At 41.0% G+C, this 22,880-nt stretch overlaps 1 protein-coding gene across 3 annotated transcripts in view; it reads right to left on the reverse strand.

Moving 5' to 3' along the window:
• LOC125487014 (probable G-protein coupled receptor 139) overlaps positions 1-22,880 on the reverse strand; it is a 70,527-nt gene that overhangs the window by 38,433 nt on the left and 9,214 nt on the right. For 2 of the 3 annotated variants that reach the window (XR_007265568.1, XM_048616787.1), the window contains exon 2: positions 6,577-6,625. Coding sequence is in view for 1 of the 3 variants with exons in the window: in XM_048616787.1 (XP_048472744.1) it covers positions 6,577-6,625 (49 nt within the window). In the remaining 2 variants the exon portion in view is untranslated. Of the gene's footprint in view, positions 1-1,595; positions 1,807-6,576; positions 6,626-22,880 lie in introns of all 3 variants that reach the window. The other variant, XR_007265567.1, reaches the window with a different exon arrangement.

Genomic DNA, 22,880 nt, shown 5'->3' on the forward strand with positions numbered 1-22,880 from the left:
CTTGTATAGGTCTTGCCCTGATTTACCTTTCCAAAGCACAGCATCTCACATTTATCTCAAACTCCATCTGCCACTCCTCAGCCAATTGCTCATCTGATCAAGATCCCATTGTGCTCTGAGGTAACATTCTTCGCTGTCTACTACATCTCCAATTTTAGTGTTATCTGCAAACTTACTAACCATACCTCCGATGTTCACATCCAAATCATTTATATAAATGACAAAAAGCAGTGGACACAGCACCGATCTTTGTGGCATATTGCTGATCACAGGCCTCCACTCTGAAAAACAACCCTCCACCACCATAGGTATGCGATGGCCTAGTGGCGTTGTCACTAGACTATTAATGCAGAGACCCCAGTAATGTTCTGGGGACCTGGGTTTGAACCTCGGCATGGCAGATGGTGGAATTTGAATTCAGTAATAATATGAAATTAAGAGTCTAATAATCACCATGATCATTAGACCATTGTTGATTGTCTGGGAAAATCCATCAGGTTCACTATTGTCCTTTAAGGGAAGGAAATCTGCCACCCTTACCTGGTCTGGCCTACATGTAACTCCAAACCCCACAGCAATGTGTTTGACTCTTAACTGCCCTCTGGGCAATAAATACCAGTGTAGACAGCAACACCCACATCCCATGAATAAATGAAGTCGAACCTCTGTCTTCTACCTTCGAGGCAGTTCTGTATCCAAATAGCTAGTTCTCCCTCTATTCTGTGTGATCTAACCTTGCTAACCAGTCTACCATAAGGAATCTTGTCGATCGCCTTACTGAAGTCCAAATAGTTCAAGTCCACCGCTCTGCTCTCATCAATACTCTTTGTTATTTCTTCAAAAAACTCAATCAAATCTGAAGTGACCCAGCCCAGATTCAAAAAAGAAACTGAAGAATAGGATTAAGTAGAGACCCAACAGTGAGTTTTGTGGCTGGAGTAGGAGTTGTGGTTCGTTAGACAGGCAGAGAACGCCAAGGGATTATAAAGAGATCGTCACCTTTGTCTAATTAATACCTCAAGACTAGAGGCAGCTGATATACAAATGCATGTGAACTGCATGACACACAATCAAATGATATTTTCTGTAAATTGTATTGTTTGTGTCTTAATAACTCTATTTTTCCCCGAAGATCCGAACACATGAACATCAAACAATGATCTTCTCCAGAAATACTGAGGCTTGGTTCAGCAATCATTCTGCCTCACTACTTCTCTGAGCTACTGCCATGCTATGATAATTTATTCACTTCCTCAAATCCAGCCAACTCTCTAAATTGGGATGAATCACTTCCTGCTGTTAAGTACCTCTCTCCTCAGCCTCTTCCTGTAAATATCATTGTTCCCATCCCAACCTCTATCCCTTCCTCAGTGTTCCTTTTACACCCAGCTGTCTCACATTCGATCTGATAGTGTGCAGTAGGATCGTTAAGGCTCTGAATTTGGAATTCCTTATCTCCGGTTCTATGTGTATAGTCTACAAAATACATAGGAGATTCTTAGCATCTTGAAAACTCACGACCACTTCAATCTCGAAGGACAAGGGAGGCACATTTATGGGAACACCACCTCCAAGTTCCTCTCCAAGCCACTCACCATCCTGACTTAGCAACATATCATCTTTCCTTCACTGGCACTGGGTGAAACGCTGGAGCTTCCTCCCGAACGGGATTGTGGATCAAACGGCTGCACGTGGACTGCAGTGGTTCAGAAAAGCAGCTCGCCATCAGCTTCTCAAAGGCAACTAAGGACGGCCAATAATGCTTCTGCCAGCGACGTCTACGTCCCATAAGTGACTAAAGAAAACCTTTGAGAATAAGGTACAACAATTGAAGACCCAATCGTGCATCTACTGCGTTTAGGCAGCTTAATTTAATGGTAGATAACAAGGTGTAGAGCTGGATGAACACAGCAGGCCAAGCAGCATCATAGGAGCAGGAAGGCTGACGTTTCGGGCCTAGCCCCTTCATCAGAAATGGGGGAGGGGAAGGGGGTTCTGAAATAAATAGGGAGAGAGGGGGAGGCAGATAGAAGATGGATAGAGGAGAAGATAGGTGGAGAGGAAACAGACAGGTCAAAGAGGCGGGGATGGAGCCAGTAAAGGTGAGTGGAGGTGGGGAGGTAGGGAGGAGATAGGTCAGTCCAGGGAGGATGGACAGGTCAAGGGGGCGGGGTGAGGTTAGTAGGTAGGAGATGGGGGTGGGGCTTGAGGTGGGAGGAGGGGATAAAAAAAAAAAAAAAAAAAAAAAAAAAAAAAAAAAAAAAAAAAAAAAATTTGGGATGCGGTAGGGGGAGGGGAGATTTTGAAACTTGTGAAATCCACATTGATACCATTGGGCTGCAGGGTTCCCAAGCAGAATATGAGTTGCTGTTCCTGCAACCTTCGGGTGGCATCGTTGGGGCACTGCAGGAAGCCCAGGATGGACATGTCGTCTGAGGAATGGGAGGGGGAGTTGAAATGGTTCAAGACTGGGAGGTGCAGTTGTTTAGTGCGAACTGAGCGTAGGTATTCTGCAAAGCGGTCCCCAAGCCTCCGCTTGGTTTCCCCGATGTAGAGGAGGCCCAACGGGAACAGCGGATGCAGTATACCACATTAGCAGATGTGCAGGTGAACATCTGCTTGATGTGGAAAGTCTTCTTGGGGCCTGGGATGGGGGTGAGGGGGGAGGTGTAGGGGCAGGTGTAGCACTTCCTGCGGTTGCAGGGAAAAGTGCTGGGTGTGGTGGGGCTGGAATGGAGTGTGGAGCAGACAAGGGAGTCACGGAGAGAGTGGTCCCTCCGGAAAGCAGATAAGGGTGGGGACGGAAAAATGTCTTTGGTGGTGGGGTCGGATTGCAGATGGCGGAAGTGTCGGAGGATGATGAGTTGGATCCTACTATCTCTGATTTATTTTAATGGTAGTTTTCTGTGAGAGAGACAGTGGTTCATTAAGCACCATGTACAATTTAAGTCGTTTCCCAGCAGGACCATAGAATGAAGGCAATGGTGCTCCTCCCGCTTTTTGTTATTAAGTTTCCGCTAATCAATGTAATGAGTTCCCAGCATCAGACGTTGGGAAACCTGGTTATTACATCGTCAGATAATTGTGGCTGAATTTTGTGACACTGGCACAATGGAATACAAGAAACCATGCGAAACAGGAGCAGGAGGAAATTATTCTTTTATAGACTGCTCCATCAACGTTAATCTACATTGGTAATATTCAATATTACTTTACATTCACAATAGGCAATTTTTTTAAAAATTTCGACATATCCGGGAGTCCTGGAATCATTATGACAATTCCTCATCCTGTCCATTGATTTCTTAGGGCAAATCTACCCACTGGCAATGCTCCCAAAAATTATCCACTATGAATACTTAATAATCTCTCCTGGTAACAGGACCTTTTAGTAACTTCGCTATTGCCAATTGTTAAAACTTTGTCAAATGAAAACTACCTAGATGATGTTATTTTTCTATACAATAGAAACAAAAAGTGCTAATGAAACTCAATCAGCCTGACAGCAAGTGTGGAGATGGAATTTGTTTTATTATTATTTCCAAATGTCCAGTGTCCACAATAGTTTGTTTTTATATTTTACAACGTTCAGTCCGAACTGTCCACCTGTTCGTGATTTTTTTTTCTCAACCATTTGATCAAACATAATTCCTGATATTTGAACGTCAATTTTCTAATCTTTACTCTTTGATTTCTCCTCCTGTTTCCACCTATGCCTTCTGACCTTGTTACAACACAGCCAGGAAAAATCCCAGAATATACTTCCTGTAATACCTCAGTTGTCTTATTTTCCACTGGTTTTTCAACCACAGTAGGCACAGTCGAACTGTGATCCAGCTATATCATTACTGAGGACTAACTGTATTTCTGGAACAGAGAATTTCTCCACTACTCTTACGACTACGTCTCTACTTTTCACCAGACTCTCCATCTCCATTTTATATAATGGAACTCTACTCTCCTCACCATGAATTCCACATATTACCATCTTTTCTGGCTATACTTCTGAATTACGTTTCTTCTCATCGCTCAACATCAAAGATTGACTTTCTCCCATACCTCTTCAAATCTTAATTTCTTGACCTGCACCCATGAATAAACCTTTTCCACGCAATTAAATTCCTTTTAAAAACCTGGCATTTTCTTCTCAACCAACCCCTGACCGGGTTGTACATTCATTTGCAGTATTTTACCTTTCCCTGGGCATTCCTTTATCACTTTAATGAAACCCGCTGGCTCATCTACTTTTCCCACATCCATCTTCCCAGTACTATTTCTAAGCGACCAACAGCGTGACTTAATGTGTCCCACTTTATTACGGTGAGAACACCTGAGGTTTGTTTACTTCTCTTCCCCCCTCATGGGTTTGCTGTCCACCCTTAGGTAAACTATCTTTCCTATTTTCAATGAGATCTTCTTTTCTCTTACCCACCTGAGGATTTCTCTTTTCCACAATTTCTATCGCTCTTAGATTAAAATTAATGTCTGACACCAAATTTTGATTTATGACTAACTCATACTCATCTGCCATTTTCAACTGCTAATCTTGCAGTCTTAGTGCTGCTCTTCGACGTGGATTTTCACTACATCAGGAAGTGAATTTTGAACCCCTCAAAAATAACAGTTCCTCTAACAGCATCATTTGTTTGATCTATTTTCAATGCCCTTGTTCCACCTTTCAAAGTTACTTTGTTTGATCCTTTTAATCTCTGTGTGTTTGACCAGATTCCCTCCTTAGATTCCTGAATCGCTCTCTGCAGTTTTCTGGCACTAGTTTATGTGCAGTTAAGATGGCTTTTTTCACCTTATCGTACTCCCCAGACAACATCTTTGATAGTGATGCAAACACCTCACTAGCTTTACCTGCCAAATTTGTTTGAGTAAATAATAACCACACAGCCAATGGCCATATCATTTTTTAAACACACTTTCTCAAACGAAATGTAAAAGGCTCCAATGTCTTTCTTGTCAAACTTAGGCTATGCTTGGACATAATTAGATCTACAGAAGGCCATTGCCTATCATGGGTTTGCTCTTTATCATTATCCTCATCACTAATCCTGCCTATTTCCCCCACCTCTTATTTTCATCGACATTCACTTTTCTGTTCCAACTTCTGAAGTTTGCTATTTCTCCCTTTCTTCTGCTTGGGCTATTCTTTCTTTCACTATTTCTTCTGCTTTCAATTGTAACTCAAACTGCTTTATTTCCTTTTCGTATTCAAGCTGCTTTAATTCTTTTGTTCTTTGTTCCGCTGCAATTATAGCTTTCTCTTTTGCTTTCACCTCTAATTCAAGTTGTTTCATTTGCAATTGAATTTTAGCCATTTCCAATGATTCCAATTACATTTCTGGCAGTTATAAATGATGAGCTATTGCAACAATCATCTCCTCTTTTCTCGTGGACACAGACATCTGTTCAGATGAATGCAACTTTGACAAGGCGGCCTCCAAAATGTCCACCTTCTTCCTCCACTGAGGATTGTCTGGCACCAGTTGACAGGGTCATCAGCCGACTCCAACTTATCTCCCGCACTTCAGGCCTCACTCCTTCTCTTCCCTCCCACAACAGCGATAGGGTCCCCCTTGTCCTCCCCTAGCATTCCACCAGCATCCACATCCAGAGGATCATTAGCCACTATTTTCACCACCTCCAGCTGGATGCCAGGTCTGGACATATATTCCCCTCCCTTTCTCCCCTCATCTGTCAGCCTGGCACCAGAACTATTCCCTCCAGGAGACCCTTGTCCACTCTTCCTTCACTCCCAACAGCCCCAAAGCCCCATGGCACCTTCCCCTGCAACTGCAGAAGGTGTAACACCTGCCTGTTTACTTCCCCCCTCTTCAGTATCCAAGGGCCCAAACACACCTTCCAGATAAGCAGCGTTTTACCTGCACTTCATCCTATCTAGTCTACTGCATTCACTGCTCCCAATTTGGTCTCCTCTACACTGGGGAAACGAACACCTATGTTCTGTCTGCAAAAAAGGCCCTGAGCTTCCAGTTGCCTACCATTTCAACACACCATCATATTCCCTGGCCAACATTGCTCGGGTTTCCTGCAGTGCTCCAGTGTAGCTCTGTGCAAACCAGAAGAACAGCACCTCAATTTTCCACTTGGGAACTCTACAGCATTCTGGACTCATTATCGAGTTCAACAATTTCAGGGCTTGAGGTACCTTCTCCTATGTCTTCACCCCAATCTCCACACACCAGGCCTTGTTATCACATGGTCTGCTATTACACACAACCCATTGTTAGCCACTAATTGGCCCCATCAGTAGCCATTCATTCTCCCAGGCTGATTGTCATCCACTTCTTTGTCTGTCCAACCATTCTTCTCTATCTTTGGGCTATATTTCCACTTATCATTTACACCATACACCCTCCTCACACTCAACCTTCTGCAGTAAAGTTTTTTTTTCTAGTTACCATCAGTTCTTGAAAGGGTCACCCGAAATGTTAACTCTGATTTCTGTCCACAGACGCTGCCAGATCTGCTGAGCTTCTCCAGCAATTTCTGTTTTTGACTCAAATCCAGCTTACCCACCAATTCCAAAAGCTTTGAATTACTCACCTTCTGTCAACCACCCCAAGGGACTTCTTCCACGACCAGGAAACACACCCTAAATAAACCAAACAAATGCAACACCCAATAAGAGAAGACCAACACTCATCCCTTGCTGCCTTTGAGTCCAATAAACCTAAACCCAAACTGGAATTAGAGACTTTGATTCGGGATGAGTTCCCACTTTGTTATGGACCAGACCAAATCCTGTCAAAATATATCAAGGAGATAGCCTAAATCCTAAATTTTATTTTAATTAAATATGTGTGTAAGGCACTTAATTCCAGATATGATTTGATTGGTCAAACTACTTGGCTTTAAACAAAACACATTTTATTCTTACACCACAGTCAAAACACAAACAAAAAAAAAGAAAAAAAGGCATCACTTTAACTCTGTCAAAATACTTAACAAAATAAGGAATTATTTAACTACTGTTCATCAACTGTTTCAATATAGCAGCATCTGTAAACACACACATGCAAAGGCAAATTCAGCAAAATACATTTCCTGCACTTTCTATCTCATCCAGTGCAGGTGCAGGAACACCGATCAAAAGAACCTAGTTGCAAAAAGAGGACTCAGGGTTTTGCAGCCGCAGAACAGATATGTATCTATCAGTTCCAAATTCAAAAACCCAACTTCAACAACTGAAACTAAAACTAAAACTAAGGATCTATATGAGCTTGACTCCATCCTCTCATGCTTCTTTGATCTAATTTTTAAAAACAACCAAAGCTATTTACTTTGCTTTCCATGGATCAGATACCTCAGCACCAAGAGAAACAGAACAGAATAAATCCCTCTCAAAGGCACATATCATCACAATGATTAATGTCTATTCTATTGCTAAGGTTTAAAATTGTCGAAGGGCTGATGGCAAGATTAATACAACATTGAAAAAAGGGAACTAAATAATTGAATAACGTACTTAAGTTGATAAAATACACTAAGGATGGCAGGACCGGTGCTGTATCATGACTGCAGTATGTGAGAACTTCTGAATGCCAGTTTGTCTTTCCAAGCCTATGTTCTTATGTTATGATGCATCCGTTTCTACACGCCTGCTCTACCATTCAATATGGACAGGCTGATCTTGGGCTTTAAATTCATTTTCCTGTCTGTTTTGAACAGTTAATGTACACAAAAAAAAATGTTTCATTTGGTCTGAATATGGGGAATGTTGGCACAGTTCATAATTATGGATCGTGTTTGAATAGCTGTTGAGTATATAAACAATACCATGACTGCTTGTGTCACTGCTGTGACCTCCGTGAACTACTTTCATACCTGTTCCTCCAACCTGGAAATACTGGTCAATAGTAATGTTATGTGTGTCCTGAAATATTTTCATTCTGAAAAAAAAACAAGTCAGTAACAGACGATGGTTGTGTACCAATGTTTCTCTGGAAGTGGATAGGTACAAAACCAAATGTTTTTAACAAGTGTTCTTTTCAGAAAACAGTGTGTACTTACAGCAACCTCAACTATCTGACAAATTTTCTGTGGAATCCTGCAATTCATGTTAATCCTGTTGATTCATGCATACCTGCTTACTTACAATTGAAGAGAAATAACTTGTAGTCTGTGCCAAAATACCCTTTTCTGAGACTGATACAGATGCAAACCATGTTGCTTCATGAAAAAAAAATTGATAGGGTATTATTATCCTGCCTTGAAATGGTGTGTGTTTGCCCTAACTCTACATAGACAAATATGAATTTGAACATTTCTGCCATAGAAAAGTCATTTCGGTCTCTATGTTAAACCTTTCATTTATCTGCATCATCCTGAATCTTTTTGCCATATACATGCTTGCACAGATGTCAATGACCATCAACAACCTTAGATTTCTGCTTCATTTTCTCACAGATTATTCAACCATCTAAAAGCAAACGACCCATTAATCTTTTGACTTGCTTCCTGACAGATTCTGGTTACATATTTTTGACATAACCTCCCAATTAGTCTGAAAATGCATTGCACCCCATTCTTCAGCTCCTCCTTGAATTTCCTCTGTGCAGTCCACAGATAAAGGCTTTTCTACATAAACTGAACTTCTTGGATAATGCATCAGGTCAATATAATGCTTCTCAATGTTTAAAAAAACTGCCAGTGAATTGAATTCACAGCATATCATCCAAAATATTTTGACACTGACAGAAATACTGAAAAACAGGATAACAGGTTTTAATATATTCCTGATCCAGGAATCATTTTTGTTTTCACTGTTGTTTCAATGTACACCGCAAACTCTATTTGTGGCTATCATGTCATCGAGTCATACAGCCATAGAGATATACAGCACAGAAGCAGCCCCTAGGTCCAACTTGTCCATGCTGACCAGCTATCCTAAATAACTCTCGACCCATTTGCCAACATTTGGCCCATATCCCTCTAAACCATCCCTATTCATATACCCATCCAGATGTCTTTTAAATGCTGTAGATATACCAAACTCCACCACTTACTCTGGCAGTTCATTCCATACATGCACCACCTCTGCATGAAAACATTACTGCTTAGTCTCTTTTAAATCTTTCCCCTCTCACCTCAAACCTATGTCCTCCAGTTTTGGGCACCCCAACCTTTGGGAAAACACCTTGGCAAATCACCCTATCAATGCCTCTCATGATTTTATAAACTTCTCTAAGGTCACCCCTCAGTCTATGATGTTCCAGGGAAAATAGCCCCAGCCTATTCATCCTCTCTCCACAACTCAAACCCTTCAACCTTGACAAACTACTTGCAAATCGTTTCTGAAGCCTTTCAAATCGAATAACATCTTTTTCCTATAACAGGGAGACCGGAATTGCTCGCAGTACTCCATAACTGGCCTTACCAATGTCCTGTACAGTCACAACAAGACCTACCAACTCCTTTACTCAATGCACTAATCAATAAAGGCAAGCGTACAAAACGTTTTCTTCACTATCCTGTCTACCTGCAACTCCACTTTCAATGAACTTTGAACCTGCACTCAAAGGTTTCTTTGTCGGTAACACTTCCTCAGACCTTATCATTAAGTGTATAAGTCCTGCAGCGATTTGCCCGAGCTGCACAGTTAGTACCTTGAACAACAAAATTAAGAGTATTAACAAAAAAGGTGTCAGGATGCAGTTGAGCAACTCAAATGACTTCCACAAAGGAGAAGTGAAATCAGCTGTTGCAGCACAGTGCCATGGCAAGTTGTTAATTATAGTGGCATATTTACTTAAATAATAATAGGGAACAATCCTCTGACAGCTCATCACAAGCATGGTGCTGATAACTGCCTTCACTGTTTTCTCAGTGGAATATTTTGGTTGCAGCTCTTGACAGCAGAAAGTTACAAAAAGATTGAAGGTCAATGCAACAATATACCAAACAAAACAGTCTAAAGTTACTATATGTGCAATAAGGTTGATAGTGCAGGCAGAGGTTGGGAACTGTAAATTGATTCACATATACATGTTATTAACCCAGTACAATATTATATCAATGATTACTGCCAATAGATCTACCACTGCCATGATTGCCAGGTACTGCGTGATGCATTTGAGAGGCTGTAATTTACCCATGAGAGAATCGCATTTGCCACATGGTTGACTGTAACTTACCCATGAGAGAATCGCATTTGCCACACGGTTGACTGTAATTTATATTTAGTCCATGGGTATTGCCAAAGTTTAGTTGTTATAAATAACAAATTGTGTGAACAAGCATTGCTGCGTTCATATTCTGATTCTTATTTGTTGCTAATTGTTTGCTAATTTGTACAATTATTTATTGGTGAACAGGAGAATGTAGGAATGGAATCAAATAAAAATATGCTTGTTGATATCATGTAGTGATAATTTGTGTGAAGCACAAAAATCTAAAATTGCACATTATGTCTGAAGCAATCATGAATTTTGAAAAACATGTATATTCCTTTACTTTCAACCAACGTCTCCAAAATTAAATACAAATAATTAACAACAGCTCTACCCTGTCTGGGTATGACTATTTGTGAACCTTTGTTCATGAAAGGCGAGAGGGACAGACCAGGGAATCACAGGCTGGTATGTCGAAGAGCTGTGGTAGGAAAACCCATGGAACAAAGCTCAGGGATAGAGTTAATCTCCACTTGGAGAGACTAGGATCAATCAATGATACTCAACATTACTCTGCAAGCGAGAAAGTACGTCTAACAAATTTTTTGAAGAGATGACTAGTTGTGCAGATGAGAGTAGTGCATTTCATCTTGCCTACAAGAATTTCAGTAAAACATTTGGCAAAATCTTGCAGTGGAGGCCAGTTAGGAAACTAGGAGCCCATGGGATCCAAGGCAATTCGGCAAATTGGTTCAAAATTGGCTCAGATAGAGGAAGCAGAGGTAGTGGTGTTTCTAGTGCGGGGTCCCCTGTTGGTTGCTATGTATATTAAAGATCTTGACATGAATGTATGAAGGGCAGCCAGGACATTTGCAGATGATAAGAAAATTGGTGCGTAGCAAATAACAAGGAGCTAAACGTTACACTGTAGGATTGAATGGGCTGATGGTGGGAATTAGAATTTAATCCCAAAAAGTACGAGGTGATGCATTTTGGGAGGATTAGCAAGGCAAGGGAGTACACATTGAATGTCAGACTCTAAAAAGTATGAATGATTGGAGTGTTGTTAGTGTCAATCTCCATACATCCTCGAAGGCAGTTGAATAGTAGTTAAGAAGGCACATGGTATTCTTGCTTTTCTTTGTCAAAGCATTAAATGAAAACAAAAGAATGTCATGTTGGAGATGTATACAACATTAGTTAGGCCACAGAAGAAGTATTATGTACAATTCTGGTTGACATACATAGGAAGGATGTGACTGCATCAGAGAGGGTGCAGAATAAATTTATTCAGATATTCCCTGGGCTGAAATGATTCAGCTGTGAAGAGAGACTAGACAGGCTGTTTATTTATTTCACTTAGCGCAGAGAAAGCCAAGGTAGTACTTAATTGAGTTCTGCAATTTTCTGAAGGGCATAGACTGATAAATAAGGATAAATATTTCCCTTAGTAGAGGATCAACAATGAGGGGCTGAGGGCATATTTTGTAAGGTACAGAGCAGGAGGTTTAGAGGGAATTTGAGGAAATATTTTTCAGCAAGAGGTCTGTGGGTATCTGGAACTCAATGCTTAAAAGGGTGCTTGCGACGAGAAACCTCAAGGCAGTTAAAAACGAATCAGATGAACACTTAAAATGACATAGCATTCAAAGCCCTGGGCAAGTGCTGCAAAATAGGATTCGAATAAATTGATATTTGAAGACTGGCACAGACTTGATGGACAAAGTGCCTTTTTTCATGCAGTTAAAATTCTACAACTGTGTCACTGTAAAATCTGGGAAGTGGATCTCAATGCACTATAGGTGTTTAGTTGGGAGGAAACAAAAACAAAGTGAGGTGATAGTGACAGCCTTTGACATCAGAGCTCATTCCATCAAGTGTGGCATCAAGGAGGCCTAGAAAAACTGGAATCAATGAATATCAGGGGGCAAGCTGTCTGCTGGGTGGTATCATACCTCGCACAAAGGAAGATGATTGTGGTGTTGGAGGTCGTTCATCTCATCTCCAGGACATCTTTATAGGAGTTCCTCAGGGTAATGTCTTAGGCCTAATCATCTTCAGCTGCTTCATCAATGACCTTCCCATGATCATAACATAAGAAGTGGGGATGCTCTCCAATGATAGGACAATGTTCAGCACTATTCGCAACTCCTCCAATACAGAAGCAATCCATGTTCAAATTCAACAAGATCTGGACAGTATCCTTGCTTGGGTTAACAAGTGACAAGTAGCGTTTCCGCCACACAAATGCCAAGCTATAACCATCACCAATGAGAGATAACTTAACCACTCACCACTTGCTATTCAATGGCGTTATCATCATTGAAACGCCCTCTATCAACATGCTTGGGGTTCTTATTTATCAGAAACTCAGCTGGACTCACCACATAAACACAGTGGCTACAAGAGAATATCAGAGGCTAGGAATACTATGGCATGTAACTCATCTTCTGACTTCCCAAAGCCTGCCCATCATCTACAAAGCACATGTGAGAAGTCTAATGAAACATTCCCCACATGCCTGGATGGGTGCAGCTCCAGCAACACTCAAGAAGCTTAACATCATCCAGGACAAAGCAAGCCGCTTGATTGCCATTTCATCCGCAAACATGCACTCACTCCACCACCAACGCTCAGTGGGAAAAGTATGTACTATCTACAAGATGCACTGCAGAAACATATCAAAGATCCTCAGACAGCACTTTCCAAACCCATCACTCCTTCATTCTAGAAGGACAAGTGCAGCAGATACATGTCATCAGCACCACTGGCAAGTTCCCATCCAAGCTACTAACCATTCCAACTTGGAATTTTATCGCCATTCCTTCACGTGCGCAGAAATAACCCTGAGCTTCAGGTTGCCTGCCACTTCAACACACAACCATATTCCCTGGCCAACATCTCGGGCTTGCTGCATGTTTCAGCAAAACTGAGTGCAATCTGGAAGATTAGCACCTCATTTTCCACTTGGGAAGCTTTCTGGACTAACTGTTGAGTTCAACAGTTTTAGGGCTTCAACACATTCTGCTATGTCTTTGCCCCAACTCCCATGCACTAGGCCTTGACATCACATGGGCTGCTACCTAAGTGGCATATTGTCAACCGCTCATGGTTCCCATTTGCAGCTTTTCATTCTCCCAAGCTGAACTTTGCCCATTCTTTTGTCTGTCTAATTGTTTCTTTTCTCTCTCTCTCTGCCTGCATTTCCACCTATCATTTGCTGTCACACCCCAGCCCCGTCTATATCATATATACCAATCTTTTCCTACCTAAAATCAATCCTGAAGAAGACTCCAAAATGTTAGCTCTGCTTTCACTCCACAGATGCAGCCAGATCTGCTGAGATTTTCCAGCAATCTTGTTTTTGTTTCTGACTTCCAACAGCCGCAGTTCTTTGGCTTTTATATCATTTTAAAAATTGCTGATATGACGATACTGTCACTTTAAAAAGGTTATTTACTCCTGGGCTTTTTTGAATGGAGGTTATAAAGGCAGAGGTGCAGAAACGTGTAGGTTACGAGGCCTTTCGGCTTTTTTTAAACAGTTTAACAACGGAAGGGGAGTGGCCAGTTCTCCCAGATCAGGTTTTCTAGTTTTTTTTTATTTTTAGCTGTAGCAGTCACAAGATGTTTGAGTCCGAGAAGGGGTGTGAGCTTTAGTAAATGATTCCTAGCTGACTTTCTCCGAAGTCTGTCTGGATTTTGTTCCCATCTGGATTGGAAACCTACCTGTGAGACTATGTACCTGCATACCTTTTTGCCGAGGGATGTGTTTATAGGATGTTACTATATTGGAACAGTTAATTAGTAATAGTTACTGTATCTATTATTCGGTTAAATTTTCCAATAGTTAAGTTATTCTAAATCCCTCTTTCTTTTGTTTGAGTTTTAATTATAACGTTTAAACAAATTGTGTTTTGCTTAACGATGGGTAGTTTGACCAGTTGCATTCACACCTGAAACACTGACTTCACATCCACCTTTAAAATAAAGAAAAGTCGGCGTCTAGGCTACCTTCTTAAAATATTTTGAGGGGATCTGGTCTGATCCATAACAAACTCGGGGCTCTTGTCAGGATAATTCCATAATTCCAATTTGAGCTTATGGTTGTTGAACTCATTGGTGTTGGTGTCATTTGATTTAGGTGGTGAATTTGGTTGATTTAAACAGGGCCTGTTGTGAGTAGTAATGGTTCTTTCAGTCACAAAGAGATTTCCACGGGTGGAAGAAGTGACTTCAGGGGTTCTACAAAAAGTAAGCAAGGCAATGCTGTTGGAATTGACAGGCAAGCTAGAGTTAGGGTTGCCTTTGTCTGTGAGAAAATGGAAGGTAATTACAGCAATAGCTCAATATTAAATTTGTTGGAAATGCCATCGAAATATTTGGAAATGGCTAGAATTCAATTGCAGATGAAGCAGTGTGAACATGAAAAGGAGCTGAAACAGTTTGAATAATGATTAAAGGCAGAGGAAAGAGAAAATGAAAGAATAGTCCTTGCATAACAAAAGGAAAAGGAAAGAATGGCCCTGGTAGAAGAAAAATAAATGCAGAGGAAGGCCCTCGCAGAAGAGAAGCAGAAAGAGGGAGAGTTTGAACTTCAGAAGTTGGTAATTGACAGGGAAGTCGACTTAAAAGGATGGACGTGAAGGTAGGATTAATGAAGAGGATACAGATCCTTTATTCATTCATGGGAAGTGAGCATCGCTGGCTAGGCTGCATTTATTGTCCATCCCTAATTGCCCAGAGGGCAGTTAAGAGTCAACCACATTGCTGTGGATCTGGAGTCACATGTAAGCCTGACCAAGTAAGGAAGGCAGTTTCCTTCCCTAAAGGACATTAGTGAACCAGATGGGTTTTCCCCCAACAATCGACAATGGATTCATGGTCATCATTAGATTCTTAATTCCAGATATTTATTGAACTCAAATTCCACCACCTTCCATGGCAGGATTTGAACCCGGGTTGCCGGAACATTACCCAGGTCTCTGGATTAACAGTCCAGCAATAATACCACTAGGCCATCACCTCCCTGGTAGTAGGAGAACTGGAGAAATTCTCGACTCCAGGAATACAATTTCTCCTTATTCATGATATAGATGGATCACAGGTAAGAGTGCTGTCGACTGTGGTTGAAATGCAGGTGGAAAATCAGGCATCTGAGGTATTGCAGGAAGTATATCCTGGGATTTTTCCTGAATGTGTGATAACAAGGTCACAAAGCCACTGGCTGAAACAGGATGAGAAATTAAACAGCACTGATAAGGAAGTTGAATTAGAACTTTAGAGACCATGTTTGATCGAATCGTTGAGAACAAACAAGAACAGGTGGAGGACAAAGTGGATATGTTTAGTTCAGAGAAATAAACTGAGTTACAACAGAGAGATGAAAAACTGAAGCAATTGTGTCAAAAAGCGTACACCAAAGAAGAACCTGAGTGTATTCCCAAATGTTACGATCTTAAAAATGCTGTCTTGATGAGGAAATGGAGACTATCCCATATTCAGGCGGATGAGAAATGGGAAGAAGTTCATCAAATTCTGTGGGTTATAGAAAGGGTAGAAGGTGAATTACCAGCAGGAGATCATTTAGGGGTAAGAAAAGTTCAAGCAAAAATACAAAACATTTTAACTGGCCTGGTCTGCATAAGGATTTTGTCAGACATGTCATACATATCAGGTAGTTGGAAAACCTCAGACAACGATAAAACCGGCAACTTTAATACTCATTCCAGTATTTGAGAAACCTTTTACAAGGGTCTTAATTGATTGATCCATAAAACTGAACATACCAAACTTAAAAGTACTATGAACTTGTTAATGGGTGTTTCCAGATTCTGTGCTTTGAAAATAGGGTCAAAGCGTAAAAATGAAGAGCAATTTTTTGAACTCGTTTATTGCTATGTGTTGGCCTTAATGTTAGTATGGTCTTCAATTCTGCCACTACATTTCTTGGCTGGATCGATTGAATCAGAGGCTGTTCTCCTCAGTGAAACAAAAGTAGAAAAGAGAATTCAAACAATTGATCAAAATCGTGCTCAGCATATAAAGAGTATTTGTTTCTAATGGCAAAATTATTGAGAACTAGAGAAAACCGTTTTAAGATTATTGACAAAAGCATCGGAGATGACATTGGGGAAGAAATGAAATGATTAGAAACTTAATTGTACAGCTTGAACTTGTCATGGAGACATTCAATCATTGTTTCAGAAGATAATTGATTGAGTATGGGGACAGAATATATTTTGAGGAACTATTGGCAAAGAACTGGAGAGTATGACTTGTCAAGTTGTTCATAGAAAGAGCTGGTAGGAACATAATAGTGCCAAGTATTATCAAGTATTCTGTACTGAAAGATTATATGATTCTATGAGCACAACATAATAGAGAGTAGTAAAGCAAGTGTTAATGCATCTTAGCACTGTGGGTTATGATTCAAAATCATTGCAGAAATCAACAAGGCTGCTGCACATTCTATATTGCATATTAACTAACTTTATCATAACACATTGAGAAACAGTTGAGAAACAAAGTTAGTTAATATGACCAAACACTAAGCTAAAGAGGTAGATTGTAAGGAGTGTGTTACAAAACGACAGAGAAGTGTGGGGAGGGAATTCCAGAGCTGAAGACACAGGCAGCTGAATGCACGGCCAACAGTGGTGCAAATATTAATGTCACAAATCCTCTGGAGATAAAAATTTGAGCAGTATGGGAAGGAGGAGTATGACAAATAGCTGAGAGGGTAGTGGACATCAATAACATTTGCTCAGTGGTCAGACCTCTTAGTTAGGTCCTATTCCAAGATTTGAGCAATGCAAGACTGTGGGGTGGGGGAGGGGTAACAGTACTGTTAGCAGAAGAATCTTTCAGATGGGATGTTAAGCCAAAGCCCCTTCTGCTTTAATGTGGATGTAAAAGATCCTCAAGCTGTATTTTGAAAAAGATCAGGGGAGTTAACCTTGGTGTCCCAAAAAACATTAATCATTCAATAGAAGGCATGATAAAAAAAAATTCTCTAGTCATTCTCACATTGTTGTGTGTGAGAGCTTGCTGTGCACACTTCGGCCACTGCATTTCCCAAAATAGTGACCACACTTAAAAAGAACTTAATTGGCTGCAAAGCACATTGGGATACCAAAGGTGGAGGGAGGTCTTGGAGGAATTTGTAAAGACAGCCAACATCCAGGTTCCAATACACAGAGAGAACTGATCATTCAGAGTCCACAGAAATAACAACCAGCTACCAACACACAGAGAATGCAACAACAGGAAATCAGTAAGAATCCTCAGACACTCTGCATCTTCCAGATAATTACACCTCACCTTCTCATATTCAGGACTGAGCCATCAACAAAACTCAGCCTGCAAATTAGAAGGGAAATGCTTCCAATAAACACGCTCAATTTCCAACACACAGCTCCAGTCAAAACAGTTCAACACAAAGCACCGAATACACAGTTCCTTCAAGTGAATCTTCTCAAACAGCATAAGAGACATTTCCACCCGATTGCCCACAGGATAGTCAGACTGCCTGAAGATTGGTATGGATATTATGGGATACAATTTGGATAAAAGTTGCTCCTTCACTCACAATCTCCTCACTTGGTTTTCAGTCCCTATTGTGATGATACTATGGCTTTAAGAGGTCTATTTTGTTCTGGTTTTGAAAAGAAAGGTTTAAAGACGGAGGTGCTGAGATGTTTACTGAAAAGTTGTAAACAGCTTGTGAGGCTTTGGGTTTATTTTAAAAGTTGGAACAATATAAGCAGCCTGAATGGGTGTGGTCAAGCTCTCCCAGAACCAGGATTTTTGGGTTTCCTAGATTTGCGGTAGCAGTCGTTGCTGGGTCTGTTGCTGCGGTACCTCTCTCCCTGCAACAGTCTCTCCACGTTCTCTTGGTAATTTTCCTCTTGGGCTATAGGGAGTTGCAAGTAAGACAATCTGTTTTTTGAATTTGCCTTCTGCCAAGGGTGTGTTTATGAGACGTCCCTACATTGGAACAGTTAATTATTGATATTAATTCTGTTAAGTTTTCCAGTAGAGTTACAGCTAAGCCAATTCTTTTCTTTATTCTTTCTTTTGTTGTATTTTAACTGTAGTGTACGAATAAATTATGTTTTGCTCAGCATCATGTACTTGACCAATCAAATTGTATGGGGAATGCAACATCTTACACCTTTAAAATAAGAAAAAGTTAGGGTCCAGGCTATCTTCTTAACATGTTTTGAGGAGGTTTGGTCTAGTCCATAACACTATAGGAATTGGACCAGCTTTGGAAGAGGAAGAAGACAGAATAGATGGAATGGGTAGGCCCTCTGACTGACGTCTCTCACAGTCAATCAAAATATTTCTGAAGCAATGTGCGTTTGCTGAAGCTTGGGAAACTAAGTGATGACAAGGAGGTGACTTTGAGCAACAGATCAGATGGAGTTTTAAAACTATGAATTTAAGTCCCATTTCAATAACACCTCACTTCCTGCAGCTGCTGTCTCAGTTTTCCTAGTAACATTTTTCTTTTATACAGATTTCTAATGTTGGAATAGCATTCTTTATCCTCAGAGACTTTCACACTGACAGCATCAGTGTAAGATGTGTATCCTTAGATGTGTGACATCAGATTTGATTTGATTTGTTTTATTGCTGTTGCATATACTGCGATTCAGTGAAAAGCATTGTTTGCATGCTATTCAGGCAGATCATACCATGCGCAAATACATCAGGGTAATAAAACAGAATGCAAAATATAGTGTTACAGCTGCAGAGAGAGATCAACTTTAATAAGTTGTCACTTCAAGAGTCTGATAACAGCAGGGAAGTTATTGTTCTTGAATCTGTTGGATACATTTTCAAACTTTTGTATCTTCTGCTTGACGGAACAGGGTAAAAGAGAGTATAGCCGGGATGGGAGAAGTTTTTGATGATATTGGGTGCTTGCCCAAGGCAGCAGGAAGTACAGATGGAGTCGTTGGATAGAAGGTTGGTTTGCATAATAATCTAGGCTGTGTTCACTGCTCTGTAATTTTTTGCAGTCTTGGGCAGAGTAATTGCCATATTAAACTATGAGGCATCTGGGCAGGATGCTTTATATGATGCATATATAAAAGTTACAAATATTCATTCTGGACATGACAAATTTCCTTATCCTTCCAAGGTAATAAAGACATTAGTGTGCATTTTTAACTGTAGCATTGACGTGGATGGACCAGAAGACATTGTTGACAATTGTTACTCCGAGGAACTTGACACTCTCAACCATCTCCACCTCTGTACCATTGATACAGACAGGCATGTCCTCCACTCTGCTTTCTTTATTTTCCTGACATTAAGGGACTGATGTTGTCTTTACACCATGCCACTAAGCTCCCTAACATTTTCCTGTACTCTGTGTCATCACTGTTTGAAATCCGACACACTACAGTGGTGTCATCAGCAAACTTGAAAATGGAGATAGAGTGGAATCTAGACATACAGTTGGGAGTGTATAAGGAGTACAGCAAGGGGCTGAGTATGCAGAGGATTTTCATGGAGGAGGTATTCTCACCTGTCATGACTGATTGGAGCATGTGGGTCAGGAAGTCGAGGATCCAGTTGCAGTTTGGGGTTGGGAAGTAGTATAGAGTCCTCGGTTTCAGAGTTTGGAGGTGAGTTTGGTTTGAATTATGGTGTTGAAGGCAGAGCTACAGACAATATGATTTCCTTGCTATACAGATGTTGCAGGATTGAGTGTAGGGCCAGGGAGATGCTGTGCACCTGTTGTGATGGTAGGCAAATTGTACAGGATCATGGCAATCTGGGAGGCTGGACTTAATGTGTGCCATGACAAACCTCTTGAAGGTCTTCATAATTATGGATGTCAGAGCCACCAGGCAACAGCCATCAAGTCATTTTTGAAGAGGATCTCCCACAGCATCCAAGGCAGTGATCACATGCAGTGGTGGGATCAGCACTTAGACAGGAGGAAGGAGCCTAGAAGAATAATACTTTCAGTCCATAGTGTCCATTCTGCCACTGGAAAATAAATACCAAATGTGGTAATGTGGCTAAAGATTGGAGGATGGGCTTGAGAGAGAAAGAGGCTGTGATCCCAATTCCCGCCATCAGGCACTGAGGACTGGCTCTCCCCTGATTCCACACTGCTGCCCCTTATTGCACAGGCGTGCACCGACATGCAGCATGGGTAATGTCGTTTGGAGCGGGATTTTGAGGGGTTTGGGTGAATTGAGCTGAGTCCCTGTGGAGGTTTTAAACAACCTCAGTCAAGGGGGAGTTTTCTGGGCTTGGGGCTGTAATTCGATCATGATTGAGGAGATGGCCTGTCCCTTCCTCCAACAAGCAGGAATGGCACTTCCAGAAAAAATCTCTGAAACATTTTCTCACTGGAAATGTTGGGTTGTCACGAAATTTTGGGGACGGACCTAATAAACATTGACATCAATATAAAATATTTTAGCACTAATTACAGGAACATTCTGTGAGGAAGGTATTGAAATTTTGGATTATTTTGTGTGAAGCCCTCTCTAATGGTCACTGTGATGTGGAAGTTGTGGACACAGCTTTTATAGAGACATAGTCAGTGTCCAACGTCTATTGTTGTCCCATCAGATAAATTACATCCCCATGTTAGTGGTTCATTAAAAACCAACAATCTGTTGATGAGGTTTTATGGTCAATGTGTCCTTTTGATTTTCTCGGGAATTTCAGCAGCAAGGTGAGGGGTTTGAGCTGCAGGCTCGGAGCTGAATCCCTGTTTGGTTTGGTCTCCAATGCAGAGCATGGCAGGAAGGAGTGCTCCACAATCCTGGATTTTACATCTCGGACTTGTGGAGGGTACACACACTCTTACACAGCTCACGGAGAACTATTATTTCAAATTATTCAGTTTCTGTTATTCACAAGGTTGGTGATTATTTTTGTACTATGTTTTTAGATCAAATTCTCAGAATCCAGTAACATTATCACATTTGGCATTGAATATTGAGTCTGAATTCTGAAAGGATTACTTACTATTAATAAAACGATATGATCTGATTTTACTGTCTTGAAGAACCTGGTGACGAGCAGTTTTCTCTCCTTTGGATTACCCCTTGACACCAACAGATCACCATCAGTGATTCCTACAGCTGACCCCAGTTAATTCCCATCCCAGCACTCATCACAAAATTAGTCATGTGGTCTACAAAAACCCCACCATTTCCTTTCCCCTGACTCTTTCACAAACATTTTCCCTACCACTTCAGAGTGATTGTTTTCTCTGAGCTGATTTCCTGAACATATACACTTTGGTAAAGTCACTGATTCTTTTGACCCTTCATTACTCCGCTGTGTGCACACAAGAACGTGTTCAAACCAACATCACATGGGCACGTCCCTGGAATCCGACTATCCAGTCGGGACGTTCTGACCAAATAACCAATAAGGTCACTGAAGGGTGAAAACAACTCAGGGCACTGAAAAGACGTCCAATGTCAAAGTAAGTTTGAGAATGAAATGTGGTCAATATTTATTACAAAACCAGTGATACAGAGAACACTTGGGCAAATGTCAGTCAGACTCCATATGCTTTTTTGTGCAGGAATATTGTTTGAATAATTCAGAGTCTTTATTGTAATAGCCCTCACAAGATATTATAAAATCATCCAAGGAGGTTTAACAGTCTTGCTACCAATGTATCTCGGTGAAGATATTTTAGCAGATACATGGGAACACCACCAAGTTCCCCTCCAAGCCATTCACCATCCTGACTTGGAAAAATATCACAGTCCCTCCACTGCCACCGGGTCAAAATCCTGGAATTACCTCCCCAATGGTATTGTCAGTCAACCCATGGTATGTGAACTGCAGCAGTTGAAGAAGGCAGCTCACCACCACCTTCTCAAGGGCAACTAGGAACAGGCAATAAATGCTGGCCAGCTAGTGACACCCACAGCCCCGTCACTAAACAATGTGTTCCCAACATTGCTGATCTGTTATTTGTGAGCACAGAATCAAAGTATGTTTAGTTGGTCAGCTATTTCTTTGTTCCCCACTATAAATTGCACTGTTTTTGACAATAAGAGGCCTACATTTATCTTCATTAATCTTTTTCTCTTCACTTAGCTACATTTACAGCCAGTTTTATGTTCCTGCAAGCTTACACTCATATTCCCTTTGTTAATCAATCCCTTTGTCCTCCTTTGCTGAATTCTAAGCTGCTCCCACTCCCCAGGTCTGTTATGTTTGATGGTCAATTTGTATGCGTGTTCCTTGAATCTAATACTACCTCTAATTTCCCATGATTTGGCCTTCTATCCTGTTTCACGTTTGCACCAGATAGGAATGAACAATTGCTGCAGTTCACCCATTCGCTCTTCGAATGATTGCCGTTGCCTTTCGACTCGCATGCCTGGAGTAAAATTCCCCAATCCACCATGGCTACTACTTCAGACTATCTCTTTAGCCATGTATTCTTGTTATTTCTACTCTGACTAGCATGTGGAACTGGTAGCGATCCTGAGATCATTACCTGTGAGATCTTACTTTTCAACTTACGTCACAACTCCCAAAATTCTGCTTTTAGGACTTCATCCCTATTTTAACCATACAGTTTGTACCAATGTGTATCATGACTGGTTGTTCACCCTCCCCCTCCAGAATGTCCTACAACCACTGTTAGAGACAAGGCATTGCCACAGGAGGCTACTGCGCTGCCTGGTAATCACCCATCCCCTTTGTGCCTTTGGAGCCTTAGTCTGCACTGTGA

The sequence above is a fragment of the Rhincodon typus genome, chromosome 35 (assembly GCF_021869965.1).
Source record: "Rhincodon typus isolate 14 chromosome 35, sRhiTyp1.1, whole genome shotgun sequence".
NCBI lineage: Eukaryota > Metazoa > Chordata > Chondrichthyes > Orectolobiformes > Rhincodontidae > Rhincodon > Rhincodon typus.